The 14,432-nt window shown below is 41.0% G+C and overlaps 1 protein-coding gene across 1 annotated transcript in view; it reads right to left on the bottom strand.

The window, feature by feature from the left end:
* The window catches only part of CMC1 (C-X9-C motif containing 1), a 99,560-nt gene that overhangs the window by 67,342 nt on the left and 17,786 nt on the right, over nucleotides 1-14,432 (bottom strand). Inside the window, exon 2 of the mRNA XM_077491453.1 lies at nucleotides 8,332-8,424. Coding sequence (XP_077347579.1) covers nucleotides 8,332-8,424 — 93 coding nt within the window. The remainder of the gene's footprint in view (nucleotides 1-8,331; nucleotides 8,425-14,432) is intronic.

Raw genomic sequence — 14,432 nt, 5'->3', positions numbered from 1 at the left:
AAACGGTTTTACACTATGGGTCCTGGTATTTTTTCCCGCAAGTGGAGGAGTGGTATTATATTATATATATTTTACACACACACATACACCAAAAGAAAAGAAAAAAAATATATACTGTAACTGCTTGTGTAACTGGAGTCTGGCTTTCATTTCTCAATGTATCTAAATCTGCTAATGCATCTAACACTCCCCTACCCCCAGAATGACAATGATGCTGTCTAATGATGCCCCTGTGCTCCTTCATCCAGAGTAGGGGTACTCCATTACAGGAGGTGTGTTACTAGCCAGATCACCAGGTGAAAACAGAGGGGGGGGGGGGGGGGGGAGACTAAAAAAATAAAATGCAGCCACCACATATAATGATTGATAAGCTGCAATAGATTATAGTTCTGGTTTTGGGTTTAATACTGTTTTAACAGTAAAATTCCACATATGATGAAAACACATAACTGAAAAAAATTATGAAAGTCACATTATACACTCAATTACCTATTCTACAACGTGTCCCTGTTCTGATCTACTAACTTTAACAAACTACAAAATAGAAAAAAGTTTTTCACCAGATCAGTTTGGTAGACATGCCCTTGGGAGAGATCCCTGCCCCTTTTTCCACCTAGAATGATAAATTCTCATATATGGCCCCCCACATTTAAATTGTGATAAATGGTTTTCAATTTTATTTTACAAATAAATACCGGTATGTGAAAAGTGTGGCATGCATTGTATTCAGCCCCCCTGAGTCAATACTTTGTAGAACCACCTTTCACTGTAGTTACAGCTGCAAATCTCTTTGGGTATATCAAGCGGCATCATGAAGGCCAAGGAACTAACCAGACAGGTCAGGGATAAAGTTGTGGAGAAGTTTAAAGCAGGGTTAGGTTATAAAAAAAAAATATCCCAAGCTTTGAACATCTCACGAAGCACTGCTCAATCCATCATCCGAAAATGGAAAGAGTATGGCACAACTGCAAACCTACCAAGACATGGTCGTCCACCTAAACTGACAGGGCGGGCAAGGAGAGCATTCATCAGGCAATCAGCCATAAGGTACATGGTAAACCTGGAGAAACTGCAGAGATCCACAGCTCACATGGGAGAATCTGTCCACAGGACAACTATGAGTTGTGCACTCCACAAATCTGGCCTTCATAGAAGAGTGGCAAGAAGAAAGCCATTGTTGAAAGAAGGTCATGAGAAGTCCCGATTGCAAAAAGCCATGTGGGGGGCACAACAAACAAGTGGAAGAAGCGGCTCTGGTCAGATGAGACCAAAATTTTACTTTTTGACCTAAAAGCAAAGCGCTATGTGTGGCCAAAAACGAACACTACACATCACCCTGAACTCCCTATACCCAGGATCGTCATACTAACCAGCAGCCAGCAGGACCTTGAATACGCTACATTAGAGGATCAGTATTAGATTGGTGCTGTATGCCCAAGACATTTTTTTTCAATAGATGGAGTTAACATACATTTTCTTCCTAGCTGAAAATACATATGGGCAGGAGTGGACAAAACAAGGTATGAGTCAGGAGCCTGGCAGTCGATACTAAGTGCTAACGAGATACTTTTGATGAGCCAGGTTAAAGGGGTTGTAAAGGTAAATGTTTTTTCACCTTAATGCATTCTATGCATTAAGGTGAAAAAACATCTGACAGTGCCTGCGCCCCAAGCCCACCCCCCCTGATTTACTTACCTCACCCCTCTAAAGTCCCGCAGTCGTCCTCGACTTCCTCTTCACCACTCAGCCTGGCCGCTGATTGGCTGGAGTGGATGGATGGAAAGCAGCGCAGCCATTGGCTCGCGCTGCTGTCAATCACATCCACTGATGCAGAGCGCCGGGGGGTGGGGCCGTGTGATACAGCGAGTGGCTATAGCCACCGGCTGTATCACGGGAGCGCGCCCGCAGATGCTTCTCACCATGCGAGGGAGCTCGCATGAACGTGCGAAGCACCTGCGGGAGGAAGCAGAGACAGCCGCCGAGGGACCCCAGAAGAGCAGGTTCGGGGCCACTCTGTGCCAAACGAGCTGCACAGTGGAGGTAAGTGTAAAATGTTTGTTATTTTTAAAAAATAAAATTTTTAACTTTACAATCCCTTTAATACTTTTTCAATAGAATAGTTCTAATCTAAACTAAATGTTTAAAGTGCCTAAACACTATTTGGCTAACAAGAAATTACGGCTGCGATTCCAAACCTCAATAGTGGCAAAACGCACCACGCATGTTTGGGTACCATTCACTCTTACTGGCACCTCAAACAAAGCGATTTAACCATGATTGTTGCGCAACAGAAACGTGCATCCCAACCATGCATCGAGCAAAGCACGTCACCCAAAAAGGAGCAGTAGCTTTGATTCTGTTGCGCAACAATCACAGCAAAACCATACCGAGTTTGAGGTGTCATTCAGAATGAATGGCACTCAAACACGCATGGTGCATTTTGCCACGACTGTAGGGTGACTTCGAATGCCATTGATTCTCAAAATTGCCAAGTGTGAATGCAGTCTTGAGATAATTACACTGCTTGCATTTCAAAAATAAATGTATGGTATATTAAGGATTACACAGCCTCAGCATTTTAAATTTACATAGAGTTCAGCTTTTTTTTTTGTTTGTTTTTTTTACATAAAGCAGACCTGAATGAGGACAAGTAAACAAGCAAAATTACTGGACTTAAAGTGATTGTAAGTGTTTTTTTTTTTAAATAACAAACATATCACAATTGCCTCCACTGTGCAGTTCGTTTTGCAGAGTGGCCCCGAACCTCGTCTTCTGAGGTCCCCCAGCAGCTCAAGGCTCCTCCCCACATCAGTTAATCCTAGGAGGAGCCTGAGGGGGTTACCTTGTGGGCGTGCTCCAGAACAGTCAGCATCCATAGCCACTGAATGTATGACTCGGCCCCACCCCCCACATCATTGGATTCAATTGACAGCAGCGGGAGCCAATGGCTGCACTGCTATCAATCTATCCAATCAAGAGCCGAGAATCGTGGGCAGAGGGACAGCACGTCCCCGCCGGGTCAAGTTCCAGGGCTCAGGTAAGTAACACAGGGAGCCGGTCACTGCCAGGTGTTTTTTCACCTTAATGCATAGGATGCATTAAGGTGAAAAGACACAAAGGTTTACAACCCCTTTAATTTCTCACTGTGGCCACACCTCTTCCATCTAAAAAGCAGACATGATGGGGAACTTCTACTGTATTTATCTCAGAAACCTTACCACTTGCCAAAAAGTTACTAAGTCATCGGTGACTACACACAGATAAATCATTTCAGAACTTTTTCACCTTTAATGTGACCTATAAACTGTACAACTCAGTTGAACAACGAACTGAAATCTTTTTAGGTGGAGGGAAAGTAAAATAAAAAACTAAAATGACCCTTAAACTAATACTTTGTTGAAGCATCTTTTGATTTTATTACAGCACTCAGTCTTTTTGGGTATGAGTCTATCAGCATGGCCCATCTTGAGATGGCAATATTTGCCAACTCTTCTTTGCAAAAACACTCCAAATCTGTCAGATTGCGAGGCACTTGTGCACAGCCCTCTTCAGATCAGCCCACAGATTTTCAATGGGATTCAGGCTCATGTTCAGCTTTCAATATTGACTGGTATTTGGAACTGTTCATAATTCCCTCTACCTTGACTAAGTTCCCTGTTCCGATGCTGCCACCACCATGCTTCACTGTGGGTATGGTGTTCTTTTGGTGATGTGCAGTGTTGTGTTTGCGACAAACATTCTTTTGGAATTATGGCTAAAAAGTTCAACCTTGGTTTCATCAGACCATAACACATTTTCCTAAGTTTTTGGTAGACTTTAGATGTGCTTTTGCAAAATTTAGCCAGGCTTGGATGTTTTTCTTAGTATGAAAATGCTTCTGTCTTGCCACTCTACCCCATAGCCCAGACATATGAAGATTACGGGAGATTATTGTCACATGTATCACACAGCCAGTACTTGCCAGATATTCCTGCAACTCCTTTATTGTTGCTGTAGTTCTCTTGGCAGCTGCGGCAGAAGGGCACGAACAGGCAGATTAACGTACTTGTACATTGCACTTTAAGAGGTGGCTCGCTCCGTGACCGCGGATCCGGCGGACCCGATGTCCACGGGGATACCCGTGATCGTCTCACAGTGAGTAAGAACAGGGAGATGCTAATGTAAACAAGCATCTCCCCGTTCTGCCCAATGACACTGTCAAAGATCAGCTCTCCCTGTAATCGGGAGAGCTGATCAGTGACATGTCACAGACAGCCCATCCCCCCCACTGTTAGAATCACTCCCTAGGACACACTTAACCCCTACAGCGCCACCTAGTGTTAACCCCTTCACTGCCAGTGACATTTTTACAGTAATCAATGCTAAAAATTTGCATTGATCGCTGTATTAATGCCAATGGTCCCATAAATGTGTCAAAATTGTCCGATGAGTCCGCCATAATGTCGCAGTCACAATAAAAATGATCGATGGCATTACTAGTAAAAAAATAAAAATGATCAAAAAAAATGCCATAAAATGATCCCCGTTTTGTAGACGCTATAACTTTTGCGCAAACAAATCAATAAACACTTATTGCAATTTTTTTTACACCAAAAATATGTAGAAGAATACTTATCGGCCTAAACCGAGGAAAAAAAAATATTTTCAAATATTTTTGGGGGATATTTATTAAGGCAAAAAGTAAAAAATAATGCGTTTTTTCAAAATTTTCTTTTTGTTTATAGCGCAAAAAATAAAAACCGCAAAGGTGATCAAATACCACCAAAAGAAAGCTCTATTTGAGGGGGAAAAAAGGACATAAATTTTGTGTGAGAGCCACGTCGCATGACCGTGCAACTGTCAATTAAAGCAACTTAGTGCCGAACCGCAAAAAGTGTTCTGGTCAGGAAGGGGGTAAATTCTTCCGGGGCTGAAGTGGTTAAACAATGAGATCCCTCTGATGCTTTGGAAGCTCTCTGCAGACCATGGTCTTTTCTGTAGGATGCGCTTAAGAAAATGTCAGAAAAGACCTACTAGGTCTACTAGGACAACAGCTAAATTTAATTTAGGGTTAATCAGACGTACTTTAACCACTCCAGCTCCAGAAGAATTTAACCCCTTCCTGACCAGGCCATTTTTTTGCAATATGGCACTGCAATGCTTTAACTGACAATTGAGCGGTCGTGCGACATTGAACACAAACAAAATGTATGTCCTTTTCTCCCCCACAAATAGAGCTTTCTTTTGGTGGTATCTGATCTGCAGTTTTTATTTTTTACGCTACAAAAAAAAAAAAAAAAAAAGGCGTCAATTTAGAATTTAAAATTTTTTTTTTAAACAAGCTATTTTGTACTTTTTGCTATAATAAATATCCCAAAAATGTAAAAAAAAAAAATTATAAAATTCCCTCAGTTTAGGCCGATATGTATTCTTAAATAAATAAATCACAATAAGCGTATATTGATTGGTTTGCGCAAAAGTTATAGTATCTACAAAATAGGGGATAGATTTATGGCATGTTTATTTTATTATTTTACTAGTAATGGCGGTGATCAGCGATTTTTATAACTGCGACATTGTGGCGAACAGATCGTACACTCTTTACACTTTTTTGGGACCAGTGACATTTATACAGCGATCAGCGCTAAAAATAGCCATTGATTACAGTAAAAATGTCATTGGCAGGGAAGGGGTTAACTGTGTTCCCCAGGCATGTTCTAACTGGGGGGGGGTGATTGACTAGGGAAGACCAATCGGTGTGCCTACTTAGTAGGAGCACACAATCTGTCTCTACTCCCTGAGAAAACAGGGATTCATGTGTTTACACACAAAGATCCTGGTTCTCGCTCTATCATGAGCGATCGTGGGTGCCCGGCGGGTGCAATACGAGCATCAGCTACACGCGCCTGCTAAAGCGTCTTAAACAGCCGACGTACAACTACGACGGCTCGCACAGGGGAGCCAACCTGCCACCGTACTGTACTGATGCCTATTTAACATGAGTTTGAATGTGACTGCTTAATCCTGAACACAGCTATATATATCCCCAGTTATAAGAGGGTGTGCACACCTTTGCAACCACATTTTTATTTATTTTTTACTGTCCCTCCCCCCAAAAAAATTCAGTTTGTTCTTCAATTGAGTTGTACAGTTTATAGGCCACATTAAAAAGGTGGAAAAAGTTCTGAATCGTTTTACCTTGGTCTAATTTTTTTTACATCACAGGAATCTAACATTTTATATCATTATATATATATATATATATATATATATATATATATATATACATATACACACACATATACACACACACACACACACACAGTATCTCAAAAAAGTGAGTACACCCCTCACATTTTTTGTAAATGTTATTATATCTTTTCATGTGACAACACTGAAGAAATAACACATTGCTACAATGTAAAGTAGTGAGTGTACAGCTTGTATAACAGTGTAAATTTACTGTCCCCTCAAAATAACTCAACAAACAGCCATCAACAAGTCGCGGTGGAAGGTAGCGGACTTGGTGAATCTTATTCTTTATAGAATACTGGAATGTCACTTTTTTTCTGAGATATATATATATAGATATATATATATATATATATATATATATACATACACACAGTATCTCACAAAAGTGAGTACACCCCTCACATTTTTGTAAATATTTTATTATATATTTAAATTTACTGTCCCCTCAAAATAACTCAACAAACAGCCATTAATGTCTAAACCGCTGACAACAAAAGTAAGTACACCCCAAGTGAAAATGTCCAAATTGGCCCAATTAGCTATTTTCCCTCCCTGATGTCATGTGACTCGGTGTTACAAGGTCTCAGGTTTGAATGGAGATCAGGTGTGTTAAATTTGGTGTTATCGCTCTCACTCTCTCATACTGGTCACTGGAAGTTCAACATGGCACCTCATGGCAAAGAACTCTCTGAGGATCTGAAAAAAAGAATTGTGTTGCTCTACATAAAGCTGGCCTAGGCTATAAGAAGATTGCCAAGACCCTGAAACTGGGCTACAGCAAGGTGGCCAAGACCATACAGCGGTTTAACAGGACAGGTTCCACTCAGAACAGGCCTTGCCATGGTCGACTAAAGGAGTTGAGTGGTTGTCTTGGGAAATTAAACATATGAGTGCTGACAGCATTGCTGCAGAGGTTGAGGGGGTGGGGGTTCAGCCTGTCAGTGCTCAGACCATACACCACACACTGCATCAAATTGGTCTGCATGGCCGTCATCCCAGAAGGAAGCCTCTTCTAAAGATGATGCAGAAGAAAGCCTGCAAACTGTTTTCTGAAGACAAGCAGACTAAGGACATGGATTACTGGAACCATGTCCTGTGGTCTGATGAGACCAAGACAAACTTATTTGGTTCAGATGGTGTTAAGCGTGTGTGGCGGCAGGTGAGGAGTACAAAGACAAGTTTGTCTTGCCTACAGTCAAGCATGGTGGTGGGAGTGTCATGGTCTGGGGCTGCATGAGTGCTGCCGGCACTGGGGAGCTACAGCTCATTGAGGGAACCATGAATGCCAACATGTACTGTGACATACTGAGGCAGAGCAAGATCCCCTCCCTTCAGAGACTGGACCGCAGGGCATTATTCCAACATAATAACGACCCCAAACACACCTCCAAGAAGATCACTGCCTTGCTAAAGAAGATGAAGGTAAAGGTGATGTACTGGCCAAGCATGTCTCCAGACCTAAACCCTATTGAGCATCTGTGGGGCATCCTCAAACGGAAGGTGGAAGAGCGCAAAGTCTCCAACATCCACCAGCCCCGTGATGTCATCATGTTGGAGTGGAAGAGGATTCCAGTGGCAACCTGTGAAGCTCTGGTGTACTCCATGCCCAAGAAGGTTAAGGCAGTGCTGGAAAATAATGGTGGCCACACAAAATATTGACACATGGGCCCAATTTGGACATTTTTACTTTGGAGTGTTGAGTTATTTTGAGGGCACAGCAAATTTACACTGTTATACAAGCTGTACACTCACTACTTTACATTGTAGCAAAGTGTAATTTCTTCAGTGTTGTCACAAGAACATATAATAAAAGATTTACAAAAATGTGAGGGGTGTACTCACTTTTGTGAGATACTGTATATATATCAGAAAAAAGTGACATTCCAGTATTCTATAAAGAATAAGATTCACCAAGTCCGCTACCTTCCACTTCATCTTTACTGTGTTACCCATATCACCTGTTCCTGCAATAGACCAGGAGTAGTATGACATTCATACTGGGACATACATTTCAGGGAGCCGCAGCATAGACCGTTGTTTTTCACTAGTTTGGCTAACTGCAACATAGTCCGATTGCATTGTCTTTTCCAGCATTACCTTCTACTTGTTCAGCACATCGCACTTTAGATTTCTCTCTCATCAGCTTTGGAATAAGAACATCTTTTTCTACATGCCGCAGATCTGGTTCTTCTGCAATGAGAAAAAAGCATTTATAGTGGCAACAATGTACTTGTACATGCAAGTCAAAGCTTAACATTTTTCATTACTCTTCTGTTGCGTAGGAATAAATTTTCACCTTCTTTACTGACTGAATTTGTTAGGCTTTACTTTGCTTTAAGACTCTACTTAAGAAATGTGCTAGCAAAGAATAATGATATACTGCTCACATCATACATACCTAGTGGCTAAATAACTGAAACAACAGGATTCACCACTAAAGGACAATGGATCCTGAATATCAATCAGCCATAAAATGTGGCTGGAGTTAAACTGGCTTTTTTAAATAGAGTTTTAAATATACTCCAAGTAAAATTTCCATAAATATTCAGTGGAAATATGGTGATTGGATATTATGCAGAGCCTGATTAATAACAATTGAAGTATTTATAATGAACAGGGTTTTTCATATTAACGGTTCTACATTGTTAAGTTTGACATCAAATTTTAATTTCATTTTAGTCATAGTCTTTTGACTAAAAAGTCTGTTTAGATTTAGTTGTATTTTATGCATCTGAATTGTTTACGTTTTAGTCAGATTTTAGTCGATTAAAATCCTTAATGCGTTTTAGTCAACAAATCTCCAGTACCCACCTGAACTTCTGCTTTCCTCTGAGCTCTGCCTGTCTGTTAAAGCCCCAGCCCCCTGAATCTATCGACAAGCTGTCTGCCTGCTGCCTGGGAGTTCTGGAACAATGCCCTGCAAACCACAGAAGAGGAACTCCTCCAGCAGGTTCGTATCTGTCTGGATGGGACGTGGCGAGTGTTTCCCCTCCCAGCAAGGTAGCAGTGCTTAGCACAGGGTAAAATATCAGACTGTCCTGATCTCTGCCCTGTGCAATCCCCCACTGCCATTTACAGTGCCTTGCGAAAGTATTCGGCCCCCTTGAACTTTTCAACCTTTTGCCACATTTCAGGTTTCAAACATAAAGATATACAATTTTTATTTTTTGTGAAGAATCACCAACAAGTGGGACACAATTGTCAAGTGGAACAAAATCTATTGGATATTTTAAACTTTTTTAGAAAATAAAAAACTGAAAAGTGGTGCAAAATTATTCGGCCCCTTTACTTTCAGTGCAACAAACTCACTCCAGAAGTTCAGCGAGGATCTCTGAATGATCCAATGTTGTCCTAAATGACTGATGGTGATAAATAGAATCCACCTGTGTGTAATCAAGTCTCTGTATAAATGCACCTGCTCTATGATAGTCTCAGGGTTCTGTTGAAAGCGCAGTTTAGATTTAGTTGTATTTTATGCATCTGAATTGTTTACGTTTTTTTTTTGTTTAGTTTTCGTCACTGAAAACAGGCAGATAAGTGGAAGTGGAAGTTCCATTTTTGGGTGGACCTCCGCTTTTAAGTAATGGGGCACTGTTTTTTTCCTCTACAACAGCCATGACATTTGCTTAGGAGTAGAATAAAAAGCTCAGCATCCAGAATAAAATGTTTTCAGGATACTACCATGCAAATCTCATCCACTGGCACAAATAAAACACTGAAGAGGACATGGCAACTATTTTGGTTGAATGGGCTTAAAACCTTTTTTGTGCCTATGGCCTCATGCCCCGATGCTCTAAGAAGAATATTCTTTGAGTTCCCCTCTGCTATTAGTAACATGAAGGACATAGAGGTGAGGGGGGCTTTAAATCTCTTTAAAAGAGCAAAGAGGAAAAAAATGCGCTACGGAGTGAGAATGATATTGGTCGGAAGCTGCAATTCAAATGTACACCAAAAATACACAAAACAGAAAAAGAAAAAAAGAGAACTGCGCTAACCTCAAATTCCCAAAATGAATGGGATATATGTATGTGCTGAACCCACGGTATAAGCCTTAGTGTCTTAATGTCTCTAAGGCCACCTCAAAAATATAGTGCATGCTGCTCCTGGAGCAGAATGCAAGTGCACATCAACCTGCTTACAGCTTTTGATGTCTGAGATCTTTACAAGGTTTTTATTGGTTGAACAGCAAATAAAAATCTAATGAAACATTACAAGTTGGGAGTGATATGTGGAGCAACAGCCATAGCCCTATTGTGTGAAAGATTCGGGATCGCCAGAGGGGGAACCATTACCCGGATATCCTTTGATTGTTTTTGCCTGTGGTGACCCTCTGTAACGGGGGGGGTCGCTCGGATCTGGTAAGGAGCCAATTCATTCATTTGGTGATGGGAAAAGCACATTATATTCCTGGAGAAGATTATTAATTTGTGCACTTCCAATTCAGCTCTTCATACAAAGTTTTTCTTCACTAGTGTTTATTTACCATATGGACACTTTATAGCAATAGTTTGGTATATAATTATATGGACATTACATAGCGTGTTTCAAAATATTTTTTGATAATTTATTTTATGTAATTTTTCAGTTTTGAGAAAATTTCCATTCTTTATTTTTAGGGGTATATGCACAGAGATCTACACAATTTGTACTGTGTTTGGGCAATTCACATCATTGACACTCACTTGTGTCTTATCTTTGTATTTAATTTTACATATTTGTATATATAACAGCATGCACTATATTTTTGAGGTGGCCTTAGAGACATTAAGACACTAAGGCTTATACCGTGGGTTCAGCACATACATATATCCCATTCATTTTGGGAATTTGAGGTTAGCGCAGTTCTCTTTTTTTCCTTTTTAAATCTCTATAGCAATCTTTCAGCTATGGTTGTCAAGTAGGAAAAAAAAAGCACTTGGGAGGATGGCCGGATATATAGGAAATTTAAAAGAAACAAACATTATTTAATGGTTTTATATAGGTTTGTGGATACAAACCCTCTTGAGTGTGAAGAAGTAACCGTGAAGAAGTGCAGGCAGGTCCATGAAAAGAGTGTGCCAAAAGTCCATGATTAAAAATGGCACAAACAACCAGCAAGCTGTGATTAATCACATAAAATAGTTTGGACCATATGAATCAAATCTAACTTTATGTGAGCCCGTTTCAGCAATTTTAGTTTTTACAGACTCCTTCAGGGCCGGTCCACACTGGTGCGATGTCAGAGATCAGATGTGATTCGCACCGCAGTGAAAATCACATGCGATCTCTGATGCGATGCGATTTCAGCCATAAAGATTATATGGCTGAATTTGCATTAAACTCGTACAGGACCCTTTTTTTTTTTGTCCGCAGCAGAATCGGGCGATCTGATTCCTGTCCGAGATTGCAGATCGCACTGCAATAAGCAAACTGATTTGGGGGGTGTCATTAACTTGTACCAGCAGTTCGCATAGGGCAGTGTGAACTGCAGCCGGGAAATGTGCGATGCAGGAATCCGCTTTGGATTCGCAGGGCTCCCGCATCGCAGCAGTGTGAAGAGGCCCTCAAGGTCAGCCTACATAACCAGTCAATGGTTTTCTGCAAAGCTGTCAAAGGCAGATAGTCCGCAAGTCCAAAAGAAATAAGAAATGTTACAGTTTAGAGATAGAATAGAAAATGATGACTTAATTAGCACATAACTTTAACAAGTAAGTTTACCCTGGCTTAGTTACAAGGTGACCCAGATCCATTAATTTCCATAGAGTGCGGAGTCAGCACAGCCCATCTAATCTAAGGTTGCTCAAATTCAGTCCTATATTGAAACCTATTTATGACTTGCATGCTTTAAAACCTGTGCCTGTGAAAATGAGGATTAAACAACTGTACACATAGAATGTGTTGATTAGAGAAAGTCAGATGATGCTAATGAAATTTAACTTTAAAGCCCAATTACACAAAGTAAGGAAACCCATATTTACTAGATTGTGGATCACATGCAGCATACAAGTCCATGTGTCTATACTGTATATTTAGGCTACAGCAACTATAGTGTAATAAAAAGAAAACTGCGAGCATTTTATTAATTTTTTTTAAAATATTGACTCGATTTGCGAGTGCTGACTCACAAGATGAGCAGGATTCAAGCCTCTGGGCTGTACAGTACCGCATGTGGCCAGAGGTGCAGGGGCACCGGTGACATTCGGAGACACTCAGTTCCCGAGCATCTCCGAGTGGCCTCCAAGCGTCTCCAGTGCCCCCCTACCTCTGGCCACATGCAGTACTGCATACACTAGCAGTGACACTGGAACCAATTATCGGAACTTCCATTGATTCCTATGCAGAAACTTGTTTTGATATACGAGTGGTTTGGATTACAGGCGTTCTTCTGTAACGGATTATGCTCGTAATCCAATGAACTACTGTATTTTCAAACTCATGATAACATATAAAGCATAATTAAAGCGTTTGTTAACTCCCCCCCAATAAAATGTATCCTGCTCCTTTAAAGCATGTTATATGATACAGTGCTTGTCCTGTGTCATTTGGCAACCCTGTAACACCTAAAAAAACCTGGCTAATCCTGACAGTTTCTCCCCACCCCTCTGTAAACTGACCACGGTGTATCATGGCTGCTGAGAACAGTCACTGTGGTCAGTTTATGTGCCTCTGTCATCAGCAGCCTGCTATCTGTTCTTCTCTGTGCGCCTGTGTCCTCCTACCCCTAACCCCTGTCTGTGTGAGAGCTGCCCCTTCCCTCTCCTGCTGCTTTTATTACACTGACTAGTATACACCATAAGCACAACTTCTTATTGCAGTGTCCCCCTCTGTGAATGATTTATAAATATAAATGCTGTTAATACCGCATTTAAGAGGCGAGATTGCGATCACATGACCAGCCAAGCTCTCTCCTCCTCCCCTCCAGAGTGACATCAGCAGAAAAATCTCAGTCACGCCCACTACATCTCTCAGAGAAGGAAAGAGAAAAGCTGGCCAGTCGTGATAGCAATCTCGGCAGTGAAATTAGGTATTTGCAGCATCTATTTTTATAAATCACACACAGAGGGAGACAATGCAATAGGAGGCAGGGTGGATGGTTTACACAAGTTAGAGTGGCTTAACAACCACTTTAAGTGTGCTGCCCTATATTTGATTTGATCCTGCCCAGAACCAGTACAGTGCCTTGAAAAATTATTCATACCCCTTTGAAATTGTTCACATTTTGTCATGTTGCAACCAAAAACCTACATTTTTTTTATGGGGGGGGAGTTAGTTTGAAAAAAACATGAATAAATTACTAATGCAAAAAAAAAATACAATATTTAAAATAAAAAACAATTTTAATTAGAGGTCGACCGATATATCGGCCGGCCGATATACAGGTCCTTCTCAAAAAATTAGCATATTGTGATAAAGTTCATTATTTTCTGTAATGTACTGATAAACATTAGACTTTCATATATTTTAGATTCATTACACACAACTGAAGTAGTTCAAGCCTTTTCTTGTTTTAATATTGATGATTTTGGCATACAGCTCCTGAAAACCCAAAAATCCTATCTCAAAAAATTAGCATATTTCATCCGAACAATAAAAGAAAAGTGTTTTTAATACAAAAAAAGTCAACCTTCAAATAATTATGTTCAGTTATGCACTCAATACTTGGTCGGGAATCCTTTTGCAGAAATGACTGCTTCAATGCGGCGTGGCATGGAGGCAGCCAGCCTGTGGCACTGCTGAGGTGTTATGGAGGCCCAGGATGCTTCGATAGCGGCCTTAAGCTCATCCAGAGTGTTGGGTCTTGCGTCTCTCAACTTTCTCTTCCCAATATCCCACAGATTCTCTATGGGGTTCAGGTCAGGAGAGTTGGCAGGCCAATTGAGCACAGTAATACCATGGTCAGTAAACCATTTACCAGTGGTTTTGGCACTGTGAGCAGGTGCCAGGTCGTGCTGAAAAATGAAATCTTCATCTCCATAAAGCTTTTCAGCAGATGGAAGCATGAAGTGCTCCAAAATCTCCTGATAGCTAGCTGCATTGACCCTGCCCTTGATAAAACACAGAGGACCAACACCAGCAGCTGACATGGCACCCCAGACCATCACTGACTGTGGGTACTTGACACTGGACCTCAGGCATTTTGGCATTTCCCTCTCCCCATCTTCCTCCAGACTCTGGCACCTTGATTTCCGAATGGCATGCAAAATTTGCTTTCATCCGAA

Source organism: Lithobates pipiens, unplaced genomic scaffold (assembly GCF_037356315.1).
Source record: "Lithobates pipiens isolate NorthernLeopardFrog02 unplaced genomic scaffold, aLitPip1_a1.2 Scaffold_19, whole genome shotgun sequence".
Classification (NCBI taxonomy): Eukaryota; Metazoa; Chordata; class Amphibia; order Anura; family Ranidae; genus Lithobates; species Lithobates pipiens.
Note: the sequence above shows the minus strand (reverse complement) of the source record. Positions and strands in the feature narration are given on the sequence as shown.